Here is a 22,674-nt window from a genome sequence, read left to right on the forward strand (position 1 = left end):
ATGCTTCTGTTGTTTTCAAAAGCAATGGCTAATAATACTTATACAACAAAATATCATCAAATTTTAACTCATACAGTAACTTTTCTTGCCTGTTTACATCATAATTGTAGCCATTTTAAATTTACAAACAATACAATTTTCTTCCATTTTCTAAGAGACAGCCATCTTAATTTTGCTACTCGGCGTTTTAATTTACAGTTTAAAATGGCGGAGGATATAACCTAACCTTGTAGTTTACAAATTTAACTCCTGTTTGCCAATGATATAAATATGCATTATTTTAAGGTTACTGTAAAAGTAATAGAAAAAATGTAAATATTAATTTAAAAACTACACATGTAATTTTCAATCAGATTTCTGTCCCTGACATAATACAGAAACGTCCCTGATCAAAATCACAAATACATCCTATGAACATGATGCGCATCCTTTTCCTTCTCAACTTCTCCGCAGTCTTTCACACATCCTTCTCCAAAGGTTTTCTTCACTGTCAAACTGAGTGGAATTTATTTATTATTTCTACCCTTACCTCGTCAATTATATTCACAGAATTTCAACAGTGGCTTCTCTTCCACACTGTTACTGCCATAGTTCCAAAATACCTATCTTTAACCCCTTCCTATTTTTCTTCTACATGCTTTTCTTCTGTGGCATCTACCAAATATCATGGGGTTGGACTTTCCAACATGCTTTGAGACCCTGACATCAGGACCAAATGGGAATCTTGAGCAAAGACTTGCTAATAGCTAGATTGGCAGCACAATTTTCCCAGAGGTGACATCCTAATTGGCTTTCCTCACATTTGCCATCCTTAATAGGCTCCAGATGTTCCAGGCCCAGTCAGAGGGTTAGCAGTGCTGGAGCAATGACAGCACCACTGGAAGAGGTGGGTGATTGCGGCTTTCTACCAACATGGCCTCATTGGAGCTTGCAGCCACTAGCTGTAATGGTTGCATGCTGCAAGGAGGTTGTCTCCAATGAGCTGGTGGTCTTTACATGCTGCAAGGGCCACTCTGCAGTAGGGAGGTTCAAGTGACACCACAAAATTGTTCCCAGCCACCTTAATTTTTTGTCTACTTCCACATAGCAGGCGGTACGGTGGCACTGTGATTAGCACTGCTGCTTCACAGTGCCAGGGACACAGGTTCAATTCCCGGCTTAGGTCATTGTCTCTCCGGAGTTTGCACATTGTCTGTGTGGATTTCCTACGGGTGTTCCGGTTTCCTCTCACAGTCCAAAAGATGTGCTGGTTAGGTGCATCGGCCATGCTTAATTCCCCATCGGTGTAACCGAAGAGGCACCAGACTGCAGAGACTGGGGGATTTTCAAAGTGACTTCATTGCAGTGTTAATGTAAGACTACTTGTGACCCCAATAAACAATTAAATAAGATAATCCTGCTACCAATCCAACCCTGGGAAAGCTGGGAGTGGGTCAGGGAGCTGCACCATTGTGAATGCCCCATCTTTTCTCCAGCCCTATCTCAATGGAGTCAGGAAAATCCAGCCCATGGCATCAGGTTCCAAAAGAGTACCACAACATCCAGTTCTATTCTCCGCTATTTATCTTGACAGTCTCCACTGAATGTTTATTGTCATCCCACCTGACTGGCATCCAATTTTGGGTGAGTTAAAATGTCATTCAATTAAGCTTTGAGAAAAATCAAAGCCAATGTTTTCAGTTTCTGCCGTAAAGTCTTTCATTTGCCAGTGATTCCACTCTATTCCCTGGGCACTAGCTCAGTTTAGTCCTGGTTGTGCGCAAGCACAGTGACCTAATTTGCTCTAAACTGAGCATTTGACCCTACATCCTCTCCAACACAAATATTAGCTCTCCCATCTCAGTAATCCCAGCGTCAGTCCATCTGGAGTGAAGCTCACATCCATACTGTTGCCACCCCCAGAAACTACAATTCCAATACTATCCTCTTACATCTTTTACCTTTCACAAACATCTGCTCATCCAAAGTCATGCTACTCATCACCTATGCTGCATTAAGGCCTACTCAGTCATCGTCCCTGACCTAAATTGGTTTCCTGGTCCACAACGTCTCCCATTTAAATACTCCTTGTCTTAAAAATCCACCCCTCACCTCCCCTCCCCCACCCCACCACCATGCCCCTATCATTCTCAGCATGACTCCATCTCTCCAACTGACTCCAAACCTGCAACTTTCCCAGTACTCTGCATTCTCACTGGCCTCTTACGAATCCCTCACGCCCTTTGATCCACCACCATTGGCAGACATTCTTTCAGCCATCAAAACCCTCGGCTCTGCAAATCCCTTCCAAAATCTCACTGCTTTTCCAACTCACTACTCTTTTAAGATTCTCATCTGAAATTAGCTCTTCAATCAATGCATTCTAATATCCCCTCTTTAATTTGTGGACAATTTTTTGTTTATCCAGTAAAGCTTCTGTGAAATGATTTGGGATGTTTTTTCCTATGCTAAAGGTGTTACTTAAATACAAGTTATTGTAATTGTTACAAATGACGTCTAAATATAACTTCAAGAGCTCTCCCTCAACGCAAATTTCAAACACCTAATAAAATAATGCCACAATATATTTAAGTACTATTTTTGCACAATTGATTTTATCCATTATGCACACGCTTGAACAGTTCAACTTTTAATGCAATGTGCATTGAGGTATCAGAGCACAAATATATGCCTCAAAAACAAAACACCATTCAATTATTTGAATATGCAATCAAGATGTCATTACAAAAAATATTGTGGGACTCAGGATATATATTTCATAAAGTTTGAAGCGTAACCTTGCAACCTTGAAATCAATATGTATTTGGTAAAAGTAAGAACTAATGCATTAAAATGATGGCCATTTTATATAGTCTAACAATTCAGTGTGGCAAGTTACAGAATAGTTATGCACCGAAATGCTGTGGAAAATTGTAATAAATCTTTGACTGCCTGCTTCAGAAGCCTTTCCCTAACCCATAAAAATTCTACTTAAAAAACAACTGAAGGCATACTAGTCCCAATTATCTCACAAAATGTAAACCATAAACATTTCCAGATATGGCTGTGGCATTGAAACCTGCATCGTGTTATATTTTTGATTTATCATGACTTACAGAGAGGTCTGCTGAGGAGCAGTGGAGGATCTTTAAGGAGATCTTTCTTGGTGCTCAGCAGAAATTTATTCCGATGGTTAAAAAGGACAGTAGGAAGAGAGGTAATAAGCCGTGGATAACGAAGGAGGTGAAGGAAAGTGTTAAATTAAAAGCGGAGGAATTTAGAGTAGCTAAGAGCAGTGGGCGAGAAGAGGATTGGGAAAGGTTTAAATGTCAACAAAGATTGACAAAGAAGTTGATAAAGGAGGGTAGGAGAAGCTATGAGGCTGGGCTAGCACTTAATATAAAAAAGGATAGCAAGAGTTTTTATAAATATATAAAAAGGAAGAGGCTGGCTAGGGTGAACGTTGGTCCTTTAGAGGATGAGAAAGGGGAGCTAGTGATAGGGGATGGGGATATGGCTAAGGTCTTGAATAACTTTTTTGTTTCTGTCTTCACGGAGGAGGACGTGAATAATTTGCCGGGTGTTAGCGATGGAAAGGTGGTAGGAATGGAGGGTCTTAATGACATTACTGTTACTAGAGAGGTGGTGCTCGACAGACTGGAGGGGCTGATTGTGGACAAGTCCCCAGGACCGGATGGAATGCATCCGAGGGTTCTGAAAGAAATGGCGGAGGTGATAGTGGATGCCTTGGTGGTTATTTTCCAGACGTCGCTGGATTCCGGGGAAGTGCCGGAAGATTGGAAAACGGCTAATGTTACGCCGTTGTTTAAGAAGGGTGCCAGGCAAAAGGCGGGGAATTATAGGCCGGTTAGTTTAACGTCTGTGGTAGGTAAAATGTTAGAATCCATCATTAAGCAGGAAATTGCGAGGCATCTTGAAGGGAATTGCTTGATAGGGCGGACGCAACACGGTTTCATTAAAGGGAAGTCGTGTCTGACAAATTTACTGGAGTTCTATGAGGATGTGTCTAGGGCAGTGGATAGAGGAGAGCCGGTGGATGTGGTCTTTCTGGATTTTCAGAAGGCGTTTGACAAGGTACCTCACAAGAGGTTATTGCAGAAGGTCAGGGGACATGGAGTTGGGGGTAGGGTGTTAGCGTGGATAGAGGATTGGTTGTCAAATAGGAGGCAGAGAGTGGGGGTCAATGGGTGCTATTCGGATTGGCGGATGGTGACTAGTGGGGTGCCCCAGGGGTCGGTGCTGGGGCCTCAGCTATTTACCATTTATATAGATGATCTGGAGGAGGGAACCGAGTGCAGGGTGTCGAAATTTGCTGATGACACCAAGATTGGGGGAACGGCAAATTGTGCGGAGGGTGTGGAGAGTCTGCAGAAGGATCTAGATAGGCTGGGCGAATGGGCCAGGAAATGGCAAATGGAATTTAATGTTGGCAAGTGTGAGGTGGTCCACTTTGGTAGGAAGAATGGTAGGAAGGACTATTACTTACGTGGCGAAAAACTGCAGCAGGCGACGGTGCAGAGGGACCTCGGGGTCCTTGTGCATGAGTCGCAAAAACCCAGCTTGCAGGTGCAGCAGGTGGTCAGGAAGGCGAATGGGATGCTGGCCTTCATAGCGAGGGGGATTGAATATAAAAGTAGGGAGGTCTTGCTGCAGCTGTATAGGGCATTGGTGAGGCCGCAGCTGGAGTACTGTGTGCAGTTTTGGGCGCCGCATCTGCGCAAGGATATTTTGGCCCTGGAGGGAGTGCAGAGGAGGTTTACTAGGCTGATGCCGGAGTTGAGGGGATTGAGCTATGAGGAGAGGCTGAATAAACTAGGCTTGTACTCGTTAGAGTTTAGAAGAATGAGGGGAGATCTCATTGAGACGTATAAGATGATGAATGGGATGGATAGGATAGAGGTGGAGAGACTCTTCCCGCTCAAAAAAGACAGTAGGACTAGGGGGCACAGCCTCAAGATAAAGGGGAGGCGGTTTAGAACGGAGTTGAGGAGGAACTTCTTCACTCAAAGGGTGGTGAATCTCTGGAATTCTCTGCCCGTTGAAGTGGTGGAGGCTGCCTCGCTAAATATTTTTAAGAAGCGGGTTGATGGGTTTTTGATAAGAGAGGGGATTAAGGGTTATGGGGAGAGGGCGGGAAAGTGGAACTGAGCCACGACAGATCAGCCATGATCTTATTGAATGGCGGGGCAGGCTCGAAGGGCTAGATGGCCTACTCCTGCTCCTATTTCTTATGTTCTTATGTTCTTATGTTTGTGGTTTGAGAGCTAATTGCGGTCTGTGCTTTACAAACACAAAGAAAGAATCCATATTATGGAGAGCCAGCAGGTTTTTCACAGTCAGAGCTGTCTTTCAGAATTCTCAGCATTCAACTTTAATTGTGGAACTTCAGTCAAGAATGTTGCAAATGATAGGATATCATCACAGCCAATGGTTCGTGAAATATTCCAAATCATCAGCTGCTATAATTTTCCATTACACTTATTAACCAGAGATGTGAGACTGGATTTTATAGGGTGCACAGGCCTCTGAACGCCTTCTTCGCTGCTGGTAAAATTGTGCCAAGGGTTCGGTGGATAAATGTCGGATACGGTAGCCTTGACATGTTACTCAATTTTAATTGCCCCCTCACCGACCAACCTGCCCCAAAGGGGGCCATAAAATCCAGTCTGGGAAATGGATTACATATTAGCTTCAAAGGATTAGGAAGCAGAATGAATTTGCAGCATCAATTACGTTAAAGAATTGCAACAGGGCGTAGAAAATAAACATCCAAAAACACACCAAAGTTACTGAGTAGATAAGGTACAACAATAAATCTCTCCTGATTGCATTTAATATTGGTATTCAAGTTTGTATGCATGAGTAAAATTTTCTGGCCTGGAATTTGCTTTGGAAGGATGGTCAAATGCTCTGAGCATTTGACTGTACCATTGAAATCAAGAAGCATCCCACCTAAGTACACAGCAAGTTGAGGTGACTGCATGTGTTTATATGTACCACACCATGCCTTATAAAGAAAAAGTTTATTGTAATGGTGTTAATGGTGATGATTGTCAACAATGATATGATGTTTGCCCCCCAACCTTCCTCCACTGATCCAAAGCCAACATCTGTTGAATACTCATTATCATATACAACAATGCGGATGGCGACAACACAACGGACCTTGGAAACAGGATTACCACTCTGAAACAGACCAGCTGTGTATACAAATCAGGTTCATTTGGAGAGAGTAATGCTACCATTCAATAATAATCTGATTACTGTTTAGAAAAGAGAGGATAATGTCAGAGTTTTGAACTTAAGGTAGATAAAGCTACCTTGTATATTCTTAAAAAGTACTATTACAGTTACCTTTCAGGTGCTGTTGATAATTCACTGATGATCATGGACAAATTGCAATGTAATTAGAATTAAACATATTGTTATTGATCCAATATCACTAATGGTAAATTTGAGATTAATTCCAAAAACTGAGTTGTGATTAGTTTAATGTTCAGTTTTTAGATAACTTCCTCTGCCATTCTCTGAATTACATAATCATCATTCAGGAATGCATTTTTTATGCCTTAAAGCATAAATATGTGATACTGTTCCTGAAGGCACCACACTGTTTTTCTATGGAATCATTTGTTGTACTGTGTTAAACTTAATCAATTATCTACCTCATGATTGCTCCAGTAGTAACAGATTTATTGGGACCAACTCTCCAACCTTTTCTAGAAATGATGGTCCCACGTATGGTATTAGAACTGAGGGGTTTAAGGAATGTTGCTCAGCCAGCAGTAAACTGTCATGTTCTCCTGTGAATGCTGTCATGGTGCCCTTAACATCTACCCGAACTATCAGGGCAGGCAACTGCAATCTCAGTTTAAACTTTGCACTGCAGCCAATGTAATAAGTCACCTAGGCTTAAAAAAAACTGTGTGAAATACATTTTATGACTTGCCAACAAGAAAGGCATTACAGAACATGACCATTATTGTAACCATTGCCTTCAATGGAAACAGCAGTGTCAAAATGAGAGTGCCTCATGACTGAGGCACCTAAAGCACCTGAGAGTAATTTTGATAAATTCCAAATCACTCAGGCTACATTATTTGTGCTTTTTTCAAATTGGTCTCTAAATTAAATTTATACTGGTTCCTATGAACTATTCAACTGATGTTTTACTGCTTAAGAATTTGATGTATCCATAAACCAGTCTGGAATTTCACGCAGAATAAATCTTAAGACAAGCTGAACAATTTGAAAAATATAAGATTTTCACTGTTTTTAAAACTATGAATAAATACTTGGCAGGTGTCCAATTCATTCTTAAGTTCTTAACATTTAACAATATTTTGATCTTGAGGTTACAGATTCATTTGATGATTTGTGGACTTTTGTGCAATAGGATGTTAATAACACACTTTTCAGGTAAGCAATCATAATCATCAACTACATATACACGATTGCAGTATTACTGAAAGAGAAAATACAAAAGCAAAGTGACTTACCTGACATTGTCATGTCTTTGGATGTAAATTTTATGAAATATCCTTTCCGGAGGCTTCAGAAAATCTTCCTTCATTTCCATTGCCACATTTCTAGGCAACAGGCTCATTAAAAGTCTTTCCTGTGACAAATTACAGATTAAAATTATAGGTAATATATATGTACTTTTCAAATTATTAGGCCATTTTAAATTACTTAAAAATACCCAAGTGTCAGATTTAACAACTTACTAAAATTATTTATAATTATATCATTACTATAATTTATTCATTTGGGCATGATCTAATGTGAATGAATACAATTTTATTCATCCGATTCACTATTAATATTGTATATAGAGTCAAATTGTATATTGTTCTGCAATTAAGAAGCTTCCGTAAGGGAAATCAAACTTTAAAATAAATGTAAATGGGTTTTCTAAGCCTTTCCAAAGGGATTGAGTCTTTTTGGGAATAAAAAACTCGAACAATAGAACTGATACATTTAGCGACATGATTTTTTAAATATATAAAGTACAGTACCAGACTCACATATTTATTCTAGAAATTATTTGTGTGCCAATGATGTTTCCAATCATAACAACAAAACCAGTCATTTTTTTGTTATATGTATCATTACTCAATCAGCAAATTTAAATTTAACAATACAAGAGGAAGCAAAAATCATCAATGAAAAAATGTAGGTTAGTAGAGAGATAATACATTAGGATCCTTACATACGCACTAAAATTTGTAGATAAATAGGGACATTCAGCCAAACATGTTAATATTTAAATAACATGGATAATTAACAAATTGAACAGTAACTGGACAGAAAAAAAAAAGACTCTGTTTGCAATATTTGTAATGCAGACATGTTACCCCTTTATATGCCCCACAGTGTCTGTGTAAAACATCGCGCAACTTTTATGATTAATCATTCCATAAAGAACTTGTCTGCAGTAGCTCCTAACTGGCAGTTCATTGAAACCAGCTGAACTCCCATTGGCAGAAAGCAGGCTAATCCCCAAAGAACTTGTGTCCCAGAGAACACAAAGTTAAACAATTTATGGTTATACATAGGCCCAAGTTTGGTTGTGCGAAGAAACCCTGCTGCTGATCGATTGTAATGATACAAATTCTGAGAAGTTGAGGACTGAATAAGTGTGCTCGGAAGGATTTCTTCCTCACTACAACTAGTAAAATATTTCTACCTTCATTAAGTATCAATCAGCTAGCTCTCCAAAAAAATGATCTTTACACAGAAAATGGGTAAGATGACTTGCTTATTAATGCAATATAGGCATTAGTACACCCGATTTTATTTTCAATTAATATTTTCATTAGCTCCTGGAATCAAACAGGATTTCTGAATTGGGCCAAGAAACCAAATTGCTTTTGACTTTGGAACTTAAGCAGCTCTATCTATTTGTGCCAATCCTGACATCCATTCTTCAAGCCAGACATCTTACTACCAGAAATACTGCAATTAATCATTTGAAACTATTTGATTTTATGATGTGAGTCCAGCTAAGAAGGAAGCAAGCATTATTACTAATTTCCACAATTATTTTAAATTTAGTTTGCTGACCATCAGGATTCAGAATGTTGCTTTTTTTAAACACCAGGCACAGATTTAATCATTGAAAAATTTTCTACAGGAAGGCATTTATAGTTTAGGATCAATGAACATGCTGAATGTGACAATTATCCAGTTGGCAGCTTACACATCATATTGCACTGTACATTACGGGTCATCCTTCTTTATTAGTCAACTCAATCATATCATGCTTAAAAAGACTGGCACGATAGACTTAATTATAATGCCCAATTGAGTACCCGGTTGGTTCAGTGTGATTTTTACATTGCACATTCTGTACTGTTTACCACATTAAATCATTCATTTTAATATTTATCACCAGCTTATTTTGACTGTGAACTTGAAGAACATACTGTTAAATCTGAAAGGAAAATCTTGCAGATTAATTGACTTACTTAATTTTATTTGAAGTAGGACTAGTCTTATTTTGTGTCCCCCATGACTGAACTTCTGTTTTATCAACCTGACAAGCTGAAGAACTTGCTTCATCAGAAAACAACTGATTTTCTGTCAGAAGACAGTTACAGCTTGAAAGCAAATGCAAGATGCTTCTCTCCGAAGACATACAACCATAGAAAACTGACCTCACAGAAGGAGATCACTCAGCCCATTGTGTTGTGCTGACATTTTTCAAGAATAATTTAAGCCTAAATCTACTGTGCCATAGTGTTGTTTTGCCGCCTGCTTCAAATTTGTAACAACTTTCTTTTCAAAGCGCAATGGCCTCTGTCACAGTCATCTCCTGCGGAAATAACTGATCTCTGCATAAGAAAAGTTCTCCAATTGCTCTCCTTGTTGCAGTGAACATTGACAATTGACAAACCTTCATCACCGAATCCCCATCCAGATCCTTTCCCACCTTTAGATTTTCAAAAGCATTCAGAATGCTGAATACATAGTAAGTCTCATTTTAACCTGCTTGGCTCAAATCATAGAATCCCTACAATGCAGAAGAAGGCCATTTGCCCATCAAGTCTGCATCAACAATAATCCCACCCAGGCCCTATCTCCACAACCCCATGTATTTACCCTACTAGTCCCTGCCTGGTCAATCAACCTAACCCGCACATAACCACTAACCACTACACTGCAGAGCAGCTATCTTTGGAGTGTGGAAGGAAACTGGAACATCTGAAGGAAACCCATGCAGACAAGGGGAGAACATGCAAACTCCACACAATGACTGAAGGCAGAATTGAATCCTGGTCCCTGGTGCTGTGAGACAGCAGTGCTAATCACCATGCTTAACATTGCTGGAAATAGTTCCAATACTACAACTATTTCCTTGACTCAGAATAAAGAAGTGTTGATTATTTTATGATAAAAACATAATATCAAGAATCTCTATAACAAATATACTACATGCATCTTGCATATATATTAATGTTAAGTAAAATATTAAACACATGAGCAAAAAGAACAGAACTTATTGGAAACACTTAGCAAGTCAGTCAGCGTCTGAGGTGAGAAGAAACAGGTTACCCCTTTCTCAGATATAATCTGACCTGCAAGAATGGAGTTTCCTTTCTGTCAAAGCTATGGAAGTCCCGAGGCGGAAAGGCCCGGGAAGTTCAAGGTTTTAACTCTTTTCTCTCCACAGATGCTGACAGGTTTTATCTGCTCAGTATTCCCAGCATTTTTAAACATTTAATTTCAGATTCCCAGCTCCGACAGGAGTCTGTGGTTCTCTTGTATTGGATATTTCAGATCATGTATGTATTTCGCAGTTCTGATGTTACTTCTCAGGGGAAATATATGTAAAAAAAAGTCCACGGAAAAGGGGGTGCGGGAACGTACATTTGAAAAACGTGATGGTTTCACTCAATAACCTGTTCAGACCAAACTAAGCCATGGCTACCAAAAGAGTAAATGTTAGGTACAGTAATGAACATTGCGAGGGCGTCTGCAATTTTCGGAGGCCAGTTAGTTTCCGAGAAATATTGGATATTTCTTAATCCCTCTCAACTTCAAACCAGCTTGTTTTCTGTCTTTCAACGATCATTTATTCACCAGCATAAGTTTACATGTTTTTGATATTTTCCATACAAATGTAAAACTAGCTCGATTCGTTCTGTTAAATCTACAATATCCATGAGGAGGTGCATAGATTTTTCTTCACATCCTGACACACTCCCCCTTTTCACACCCTGCGCTTCTCACTCTGTCACCACAGGCAACTGCACTGACCTGTTTCTCGTTTTCATCCTCCAGACGAAGGCGTTCCTCGATGCAGTTCCTCGCCTGTAGAAAGGCTTTCCTCTGGGCTCTCTCCGTCAGGATCCTCACAAACACTCCGGACACATTCACACTTGCGAACAGAACAGCGTTGGCCACAAGCTACGGGGAGGGCAACACAGAGAAAAAAAGACATGTATTGCAATCAACCCCTGTGTCTCTCAAGCTCAGACTCAAACATCCCCAAAAAGCAACGTGATTTATTTTTCTTCCAGCAACAGTAAAACTTTTTTCCCAATTTTTTAACACCCTTCCAAGAGCCTGAGGAAGTAATGGTAATGATTTAAAGTAGTTATGGCTAATCGTTTTATACACACACACAATCAATAAAGTCTCCCAGTTTGCCTGTCTGTTAAAATCAGATCCTGTCTAATATGACGCCAACCCCCCCTTCAGTAACATCGTTCATTACCAGTGGGGGAGTCTGAGCGGCCACAGACCAAATCCTCCCTCATTTACTTTTCCTGACTGTTACTCGCTGGGCAACAGTCAGTCATGGTCCTGTACTGCCACTCCAGAGTGCCCAGGGCTGTCCTGGGTGAGAGTTTTATGCAACAGGCTCCGCAGGGAGCGAACGGTCTATCCCGAAGAAAATTAGGGGAATAGATGTTTTAAGATTGATTTTAAAACAGTGAAGTGAGGGTGCAATCTGTAATTTACAACTGGAACTAGATACGAGCCCTCACCGTATTATTTTCAGATTTAAAATTCGAAATGAGTGCGATGTTTGATACAGGTCAGCAAGAGGAGTCAGTGATTGGCAAAAGCAACTTGTAAGGCAATTTGTAATCTTTATCCAAGGTGTTCTACTGCGAGCAGGACTTGAACCTTGTTTCCAGTAAAAAGGCGGCAGTTAGAATAGAAAGAGAATTTAAACACTTAAGCAAACAGGCTAAGTTATAATGGATACTCTTTGTTCCCAAATGAAGAATTCACCAATTATTTACCAACAATAAAACGCCCCTATAGTCAGGCTCTTTTCAAAGGCTGAGTGGGAATAGGCGAGGGAATTTAAATTGTAATTCTTACACAGCGTTTTAAACAGAAACGGAACCGGAGGGAGGTGTTTTTGCGAAAATAAAAGTCAGACCAATACAAGTGCCCGGAGCTGCTGTCCAGACCTACCAAGTATCTCCAGTATTCCCTGTTTTTTTGATTTCAAGGACCCACCAGGATTGTGATTCAGTCGGTCGGTCTTAAAGTAACAAAGTGGGACCGACCTGATCGCAGTCTAACCAAATTCCACTGAACGGTCAAAGACAGAAGTTTGAAAGTTAGCCCTGATAACTAGAGATGGATTACGTTCACAATCTGCCAGTAACAGGTCATAGAACCCCTCTAAACACGCACACACACATGGAAATATCGTTCCGAGTTCATCCAAGGACACTGAGATAAAGGGTTTTAGATGGTACTGTTTTAAATCTTACATTTCCTTTTTACAAACAACAAGCAATGATCCTTTCCCCAGTAGCGGAGAGGATTGCCCGCAGGACTTACCGTGCGCCAGAGTCGGTGCTTCCTGGATGTCACCGAGGTGGCGGTGACTATGATGTGGGAGACGGCCACCATCAAGCCGAAGATGATGGCCAGCAAGGTCCGAACAGGCAGCAGCGAGTAGGCGACAAAAGTAACCAGCATCAGCTGCCACATACCGTGCTCCGGGGAGCTGGGCTGCTCCAAGCCATAGGATCCGAGAGAGAAGGGGCAGCAGAGGAAGGAGAAGGTGAAGGCGAACAGCAGGCTGAGTTTGACGATCTGCTGCAGCTGGGTGACCTGTAGGTATTTGACATTGGTGACAATGAACAGCGAGACGAAGATGATGCAGTGAACCGGGTGCGAGCCCTTGGAGATGGAGAGCCGCGGGCCGGACATTAACTCCACGATGGCCAGAGTGGCCGTCATGACGATGAGGATGGCCAAAGCTTTGAGGGTGGCCGTCTGCTCCAGCTTCAGGTTATAATTCTGGAAGAGTAACTCCAGCTCCTTGCAGTCGAACTCGTCCTCGCAGCTGAGAGTGTCGAGAGCGGAGCCCGGGGCGCAGGGACACTTCTTCCTTCTTGTCCTGACTTTACGAAACGGTATTTCCTCCATGTCATTGCCATCCAAAACAAAAACACCTCCAGCCACTTCTGTCCGCCCGCCTCGCTCTTGTTAGGGTTGCAGCTCTGGCCGAATCCGCAGGTCGATGAGGATGAGTTAGAGCTTCAAACCAAGCTCCCAAACACACATAGACAACACACTGACACACAAACACACACACACACACACACACAGACCTCCCTTGCTAATGTCAGCAGGGATGGGGGACACAAATCAGGCTGGGGAACCAAGATAATAGACAACTAGATAAAAGCAAATAACACACAACTAGAAGTTGGCGACTGGCAGCTCAGGCTGAAGCCAGAGCCCCGGGACTGCTGGCCTCTCTGCCCTGTTGATGCACACATACACACACACAGAATGGTCTCATCCTAACCCCACAGCCTGTTACCAGGGACAGATTAAAGACGCCTGCGCACTGACCCCCCCCTCCCAGAAACAACTCACGCCTCACACCCTAAAACAGCTCAGAAGACAAACCCGAGATATTCCTCTGTGTGTGTGTGTGTGTGTGTGTCAGCACACTCTCACTCCCGCATCAGGTACAACAACCAAGCACACTGGAGACCCACTGAACCACACTGAGACCCACAGAGATTCACTGAAGCACACAGAGAGACCCACTGAGACAGGGAGACCCACTGAGACACACAGAACCACTGAGGCAGAGACGCACTGAAACACACTGAGACCTACTGAAACACAGAGGAAGAGACCCACTCAAACACACTGACACTGAAACACGGAGACACTCGCAGCAATGACAAGGAATCAGCCCACTTGTACTTTTAACATGATGCTTACGAAAGGTGGCGCCAAGAAAAGTGAAAGGTCGCTCACTGGCGTAATAAAACAAGTGGCCGCTTTGCAAAAGGGAACAGGGAAGAAGAAAACAAATCGAGTGGAAACGTGCAAGGAATGAAGGTCTGTTTCCATTCAAGCTCAGGCTAAGACAGTATATGTCAGGTGGAGAGAGAAAGCAAATCCCCTCCGCCCGCCAGCCGGCGTGTTTCTGTGTTTCAAACAGGATGGTGGGTGTCACTGATCGGGCAATGGACGCTTTGCCTTTTGTAGGTCATATCAATAGCTGTGACCCTGCTGAATCCTAGCTTGAACTAGAAAGCCGCAGGATGGTGCTGTGTTCTCAAACACTGTTGCTTCGCCGCCCGCGGGCCAGCCAAGTGTTTTAAGATTTTCAGCGTGTCCACCCCTTGCACATCTTACACATTTAATAAGTGTTTGCCTTTCCAATTGATCTGGGAAACGCAGTCTAGTTGCAGGGGAGCTGGCAGATTTGCATAAATCGCTCTTTAATGCCATTTGCCGTGTGACCGTGCAGACTAAAAATAAACACAACCCGTGTTGGTTCGGCTTAGTGAGGCAACCCAATTTCTCCTCTCCATCCCCAAGCGTTTTAAAAATAAATAACATGTATTCTGGAGGTGGGGGGGGGGCACGCTTTTAAATAGAGTCTCAATAATAAGACAAGGGACCCCTATTCCATTAAGTTAATGGTCTGGTGCAAAAGATTTGAATTGTGACTGTATGGTGTGGAAAAGGCAATGAAATAAGGCGATTGAAACAGCGGCTTACTGGAGTCTGGGTGAACCTCACATTCCCCACCCCTCAGTGCGAGGTTATAGTTTACAGGGTGGGGGGAAAAAGCGGTTGCTCTTAATCTCTTGCCCTGCAAAAATCTAATCTGGGACTGAGAGACAAATCCGGTCATGTGAAGAGAATGTCTGCCGGTGACTTCGTAAGCAGATGGTGTCAGCCGGATTAGTTTGGGACGTTGCGTTAATTGTACAGTCAAGAGGTATTTCAATGGCAGCAGCGCATCTCTGCACAATGTTCACATTTACCTCCAGTGGAGATCTCCAGTGTGAAGGACTGTTTCACAGAGACCCACAGGTAACATTTCACTGGCAGACATAAGAAACAAAACACCTCACCTTCACATCTGCCTCGTCCAATTAAACGCTTAGCAGCTTAATGTATAAACGCCGCCGCCAATACTACAGACAGCATAATGAAAGGCGCCACTATTAGAAAACTTTCTACCAGTAATACATTTCGGATAAGATTTACAATGAACAGTTGGACGTATGTTTAAGGGTGGCATAGTGGTTACCGTTGCTGCCTCATAGCGCCAGAGATCTGGGTTCGATTCTAGCTTGGGTCACAGCTTGTGTAGGGTTTGCACATTCTTCCCGTATCTGCGTGGGTTTCCTCGGGGTGTTCCAGTTTTCTTCCACAGTTCAAAGATGTGCTGGTTAGGTGAATTGATCATGCTTAAATTCTCCTTCAGTGTATCTGCACAGTGTGACGACTAGGGGATTTTCACAGTAGCTTCATTGTAGTGTGAATGCAAGCCTACTTGTGACTAATACATAAATGAAACTTTAAATCTCCTCCCCACTATTTAAAGGATGATAAATTTTATCCCTCAGATAAAAGCAAAATATTATGGATGCTGGAATCTGAAACCAGCACTGCTAACTACTGTGCCAGTGTCATGGGTTCAATTACGGACTTGGATCATTGTCTGTGTGGAGTTTGCACTTGCTCTCTGTGTCTGTGTGGGTTTCCTTTGGGTGCTCTCCTTTCCTCCCACAGTCCAAAGATGTGCGGGTTGGGTGGATAGGTCATGCTAAATTGCCCCTCAGTATCAGAGGGATTAGCAGGGTAATTATGTGGGGTTACGGGGATAGAGCCTGGGTGGGATTGTTGTGGATGCAGGCTTGATGGGCTGAATGGTCTCACCATGCACTGCAGGGCTTCTATGATTCTAGATCTGACAGCATCTGTGGAGTGAGAATCGAGCCATTGTTTCGAGAATGGATGTCCTTCATCAAAGCTCTTTACCCTTGTTGATATTTTTATATGTCTGTCACCACTCACCATCAGCGGATTATCTGACTGTATTGTCTGTGTGCAGATTGGCTGCCCCCTTCCCTATATAACAACTGTGACTATAATTCAGAAGAAGTTAAAAACAGAAAATACTGCAAAAAATCAACAATGTCACATTCCACATTCAATTCCATTTCTCTCCACAGAGGCTGCCAGACTTGCTGAGTTTTTACAACATTTTCTCTTTTTATGGCAGATTTCCAGCATCCACGGTATTTTGTTGTAATTTCAGAAAAAAATTCTTTGGCATGTTCTGAGGATGTGATAAGACATTAAAAATTGCTTACTTTGCAGATGTTTAAAACATGCTGTCAAATAAAATGTTTGATATTTTTATGAAGGCACAAAGCTGGAATCCTGTGGAGGGTATGAGTGTCTCCACCTTTGACTGGAGAGCTGCGTCTTCATGAGAATGCCCATTGTAGCTTGTGCCACTCAAGAACTTAGTAGGCCAGCAGCAGGCTCTGCCCCACTTGGCAAGGACCCAGGGAGGAATACAGGAAGAAAGGAATAGGAGAGAGAGTGGACCAGTGGGCCCACTGAGTCTGCTCCACCATTCAAGCAGATCATAGCTGATCATTTGCCTCCACGCTATCTTCCCACTATCCCCTTGATGTCATTAGAATCCAGAAATCTATTGATTGTTGTCTTGAACCAGCTCAACAATTGAGCTTTCACAGCCCTCTGGAGTAGAGAATTTCAAAGATTCGCCACACTCTTGAGTAAATGGCCTGCACCTTCCTCTGAGATGGCGTTCCCTGGTTCAAGACTCAGCATGTGGACATGCTGGTGTTGGACTGGGGTAAACACAGTAAGAAGTCTCAGGTTAAAGTCCAACCAATTTATTTGATAGTAAAATATCAAATAGTTTACAATCAAATAAATTGGTTGGACTTTAACCTGGTGTTGTAAGACTTAGAACATAGAACATTATGGCGTAGTACAGGCCCTTTGGCCCTCAATGTTGCGCCGACCAGTGGAACCAACCTAATGACCCTCTAACCTAAACTATTCCAATGTTATCCATATGCCTATCCACTGACCATTTGAACGCACTTCTTACTGTCAAGACTCAGCAGCCAGGGGAAGCATCCTATCCACATTTACCTTCTCATGCTCTGAGAATTTTATGAGGTCATTGCTCATTCTTCAAAACTGTGAGAGAAAGCAAGTCTAGTTCCTGGAATCTCTTCCCCTAAGACAATCCCACAATCCCAGGAATCTATTGGCTAAACCTCTGGTAGGAGTTGTGTCATAGCAGTATACAGTCAGGAGGGCGTTGCCCTGGGAGTCCTCAACATCCCTTAACGTCATGGACAAGGACACCTCCTGCTGATTACCATGAACTCCCCCCACTTCCTTCCCAGCTCATAAATCAGTACTGAACACCAGTCGGAAGAAGCATGAATGTGGAAAGTGGACAGAATTGGGAGTTCTCAACGTCCCTCGGTCATGCCATGACCAGCCAAGCTGGCTGAGTCAGCTAGGACTGCTAGGCTGGGTCTGTGGCAGGTGGTGAGAGAACCAACAAGAGGGAAAACATATTTGAATTCACCCTCAGCAAAGTGCCTGCCTCAGATGTATCTGCCCATGAGAATATCGAAAGCAGTGAGAACCGTACAGTGATTGTGGAGACAAAGTCCCATCCTCACACTGAGGATACCCTCCATCATGTTGTGTCACAGACACTGTGGTAATTTCAATCAGATTTAGCAACTCAGTGTGGGCAACCATGATGTGCTGTGGGCACATCAGCACAGAATAGTACTCAACCACAATGTATAATCTCATGGCCTGGCAAAGTCCTCACTCTACCAATACCACCAAGCCAGGGGATCAACCCGGGTTCAATGCAGGAGGACATGACAGGAGCATCATCAGGCAATGAAGTTTCAACCTGGTGAAGTGACTATTAGAGTGCGAAACAGCATTAGCAGCTGGCAAGAGACAGAGTTATGTGATTCCATAATCAGCGGATCAGATCTAGGCTCTGCAGTCCTGTCACATCAAGCCATGGATGGTGGCGGACAAATAAACAACTGCTGGGAGGTGGAGACTCCATAAATATGCCCATCCTCAGAGATGGAGGAGCCCAGCACATCAGTGCAAAAGATATGGCTGAAGCATTTGTAACAATCTTCAACCAGGACTGCTGAATGGATGATTTAACTCAGCAACTTCCAAAGGTCCCCAACATCACAGATGTCAGTCTTTAGTCAATTCAATTCATTCAATGTGATATGAAGAAATGGTTAAAGGCACTCGATACTGCAAGGGCTATGGGCCCTGACAATATTCTGGCAATAGTCCTGAAGACTTGTGCTCCAGAACTTGTGGTGCCCCCAGCCAAGCCTTTTCAGTACAGTTACAATACTGGCATCTACCCAGCAGTGTAGAAAATTATCCAGATATCTCTTGTACAAAAAGCAAGAAAAATCTAACTGATCAATTACCATTTCAACACTCTATGTTCAATTATTAGCAAGGTGATGGAAGGGGTCATCAACAGTGCTACCAAGCACCACTTGCTCAACAGTAACATGCCCATTGGCACTCAGTTTGGATTCCACCAGGGAAAGTCAGCCCTTGACCTCAGCCTCAGTTCAAACATAGATTAAAGGACTAATCTAGTTTGATCCGTTTGACTATTGTTGGAGATAGCCCTCCCAATTTTGTCACAAAACTCCCAGATGTTAGCAGGGAGGTCTTTGTAGGGGCATTATTATTTCTGGTGCTGAAGTTAATGGCCAGTGGTCTGTCCGCTTTCATTCCTTTTAGACATTTTAGTGGTTTGATGCAATTAGGTGACATGCTAGATCATTTCAGAGACGATTTAAGAGTCCAACACATTGCTCTGGATCTGGAGACAGATGTAGGTGAGACCAGCTAAGGATGTCAGATTTCCTTTCCGTTAGTGAGCCAGATAGGTTTTTTTTTAAACAACAATCCACAATGCTTTCATGGTCATCATTAGACTTTTCATTCCAGATTTTTGTTGAATTCATATTTCATCATCTGCCATTGTAAAATTCAAACATGGCTCCCCAGAGCATTATTCTGGGTCTTTGAGTTACTTATCCAGTGACATGGCCACTAACCACCTCCTCCCCATATAGGAGCATCTGTAGGCACTTCAGCCTTTTGAGACTGCTCAGCCATTCAACAAAATGATGGGAGATCTGGTTATGGTTTCAACTCCACTTTGCCATCTGCTTCCCACAACCCTTATACCAAAAATCCATTTAACTCTGCCTTGAATAAATTCACCTCCACTGGGCAGAGAATTCTGCAAACCAGCAGCCCTTTGAGAGAAGGAAACTTTCCTAATCTCCATTTTAGTTCCCTGATTCTTAAAAGGTGCCCCCTGGTTTTAATCTTTCCCACAACATGAAACCCCTTCCTGTTATTTACCCTATCAAATCTCCTCGGGATCTTAATGTTTCAGTCAGGTGACTTCACATTCTTCTAATGGGTATAGGCCCAACCTATCCAACCCCCTCATCTCAAGAATGAATTGAGTAATGCATTTTTTAAAATCCAGAATTGTTTTTACATTGCCGCAAAATCTATTAGAATTCTAATTCAAGTGAATGACTTTTTAAGACATAATCTTAAACTTTGTTAAGATTCCAGAGCTGATGAAATCAGGTTTGTGAGATTCAATTGCAGGAAACTTATATCTAGAATATGTTACATGAAGCAAATTGCATCTTGAATCCTGCCACTGAACAATTGGGTATCTTATTTTATGGTATGTTTTGTGCTGCCTCTTCTCATGTAAAATTAGCAGATCATTAAGTTCACAGCACTCCATTTGACAGAAGTCTGTCGACTCTAATTCAGCAGCCCAAATGATCGAATAGGTCAATAGGTATGACTTCTAAGATTGCCTTCCTTGTGTTTGAAGAAAATTGTTTCAAATTAAACTTGTTAAGGTAGGCTAGTGCATTGACATAATTGTGTTACAATCTCCAGGATCTTGATTGGAATGCAGCCCAGCCTAATGAAATGAGAAACTCTAATCAGCTGAATGGAGATTGGGAAATCTTAACAAACTTTATCTGCAGCATGAAAGTAATCACAATTCGATGCCAGTAAGTACTGAATTGGCAGTCTTAAGAAAACCATGATGATGGTTGTGTAGGAAGTGAAAAGATGCCACATTACAATAGAGTAGGAGGTGTCTCTGAAGTTGAGGATAAGGCACACAGTTCTGGTAGCGTCGAAGAAGCATTATCTACACCTGACTTGAGAATGATTTCTGCTGAGTTAGAAGACAGGATTCATGCTTTTACTAATTTTATTTCTTCCATTATGTGAGTAAAATGTGAAGTAATGTTGGCAGAAAGTGTTGATTTAATACTGCTCTGGAAGTGCTTATTACCAATAATGGATTTAAATAATAGTGTTACAGAGGGAAACTGAACTTCTTCATACTCTGACTGTCTGTCTGTAAACAGATGATTTTAATTGTTTTAAAAATATTCTGTGGCAGGTTTCCCCAAATCCTCAGTTTGCATCGCCCAATTTTAAAAGTAACTCACACCAAACTCTCTATGTGATGAACTCAGAAGGTTAGTTTATTCCACGTTCAATTCCTGAGCATGTTGTATGTGTGTGTTGGGGGTAGGGAGGTGGTTGCTGTTGGGGAAGTGGGTGGAAGTGAGGGAGTACACACACACACACACACACACACACACACACACACACACACACACACACACACACACACTAAGAAAAAGAGAGTTTTACACCCATGGAAAGCACTAGTAGGAAATAGATCCACATGTTTTCTTGAGTCCAGGAGGTCAAAATAAGGGAGTTTCCTTAGTGGTGGAGTTCAATTTAGGTCAGACTCTGTTTGGAGACAGCAGCACTAAAGTCATTTAATATGAGTGACAATGCAGTATGATGAGGTTTCTCTACATGTGCTACTTGGCAGAAAGTGGTCGATGCTTTTAAAGTGAAAGCAGTTTCAAGGAAGTGAGGTGTATTGCTCACTGCATATTGGAGACAATCAGCTGAATATAGAAATTTCAAAATGGCCACTTCAGTCATTTCAAAATGGCCATTTCCTCCACACTGATTTCAAAAGGAATGTTTATCTCGTGTCTGGCCCTGTTTTTTTTACCTTGTGATACCCCAGTTATTAGCCTATGTTGCAGATTTTTTTGGGGGACTGATTGTCTAGGCAGATATTATGACCAGAATTTTCTGGCCATTCACACCAGCAGGACATTCTGGTCCTGTTGATGGCACACCTGCACTGCATGTTTCCCAGTGGTGAGGGGTGCATTCAATGGGAAGCCCCACTGATAATGGTGGGACTAGAAGGTTCTCCCACCAGCCAGTGGTGGGCTGCCTCCCACCACTGTGAAACACATGGAGAGCTGCTTGATAAATTCTGCCCAATGGCTCTACTAGAGGGCTAAGCTTATAAAGATGCAAATGATGCCCATTTACCCCTTTTGAAATAGGCCTGGACCACCCCTGGTGTATGATGGGTCTGCACCTCTACATGAATGAGTTTTGGTCTTTGCAAGTCCCCTGGTTTCATCATTTTCCGCCGGAACTCTACTATCTTGCCCACCACAGAATCGGGGTGGGCAAGGCTCCAACAACAGAAATCTCTGACCCCAGGTGGGAATTTCCAGTCTCACTTGAGTGAGGCTGTAAAATCCTGCCCATAATGTCCTTACAACAGTGAGATTCCATAAGGATTAGAGTGGAACTCCTTTGTTCTTGTAAAACCGACTGGAAGCTTCCAGGATGGATGGCCAACCCTGTGAGTCATGTGACCTGAGACGGTGACCATGAGTCATACAACCATCTTTATGTTCAACGAAAGTCAATTCTAAAATAATTTAAAAAACCTGTGATGTACACATTTTTGATTTCTTTAATTTCTTGTTGACAAGTCAGTAGCAAAAAAATGTGAGGAAAGCAGAATTTTTCAATCATAATGCCTTATAAAAGCTTTTTGCAGATTTAATTGATGCAATTTTCCCCAAATGAAAAGTCAAGGTGGAATATTTTCCATGTAGTTAGACGTTAATTTATCGACCTTAATGAATGGGAATATTTGAAGGCATCGACATCGCCGTGGCAGAACTGAATAACATGTTCCTATGATGATTAGTGGTTCAAACAAACATTCTAAACTAGCAATAAATTACATTCTAAAAACTAACACTGACATCATTAGCTTGAGTTCTGTGATTGGGATTGAGGCTGAGTTGAAACAATTGCTTCTGTCATTATTACAGTCAGCTTTAGTGATTATTGTGTTATCCCAAAAATCCCTTTAAAAAAAAAACAACACATCATTAAATAGAATGAATTGTTTCA

General features: G+C 42.0%; 1 protein-coding gene across 2 annotated transcripts in view; it reads right to left on the reverse strand.

Annotated features, from left to right (window-relative positions):
* Positions 1-14,392, reverse strand: part of LOC145356485 (adenylate cyclase type 1-like) — a 242,107-nt gene extending 227,715 nt beyond the window's left edge. For both annotated transcript variants that reach the window (XM_080209223.1, XM_080209218.1), the window contains exons 1-3: positions 12,811-14,392; positions 11,263-11,412; positions 7,500-7,618 (exon numbers count right to left, since the gene is read on the reverse strand). In XM_080209223.1, the coding sequence (XP_080065349.1) occupies positions 7,500-7,618; positions 11,263-11,412; positions 12,811-13,404 (863 nt within the window). In that variant the 5' untranslated portion in view covers positions 13,405-14,392. The remainder of the gene's footprint in view (positions 1-7,499; positions 7,619-11,262; positions 11,413-12,810) is intronic.
* Positions 14,393-22,674: the final 8,282 nt, after the last annotated feature.

Source organism: Carcharhinus amblyrhynchos, chromosome 2 (assembly GCF_965287045.1).
Source record: "Carcharhinus amblyrhynchos chromosome 2, sCarAmb.v2.hapA, whole genome shotgun sequence".
Classification (NCBI taxonomy): domain Eukaryota; kingdom Metazoa; phylum Chordata; class Chondrichthyes; order Carcharhiniformes; family Carcharhinidae; genus Carcharhinus; species Carcharhinus amblyrhynchos.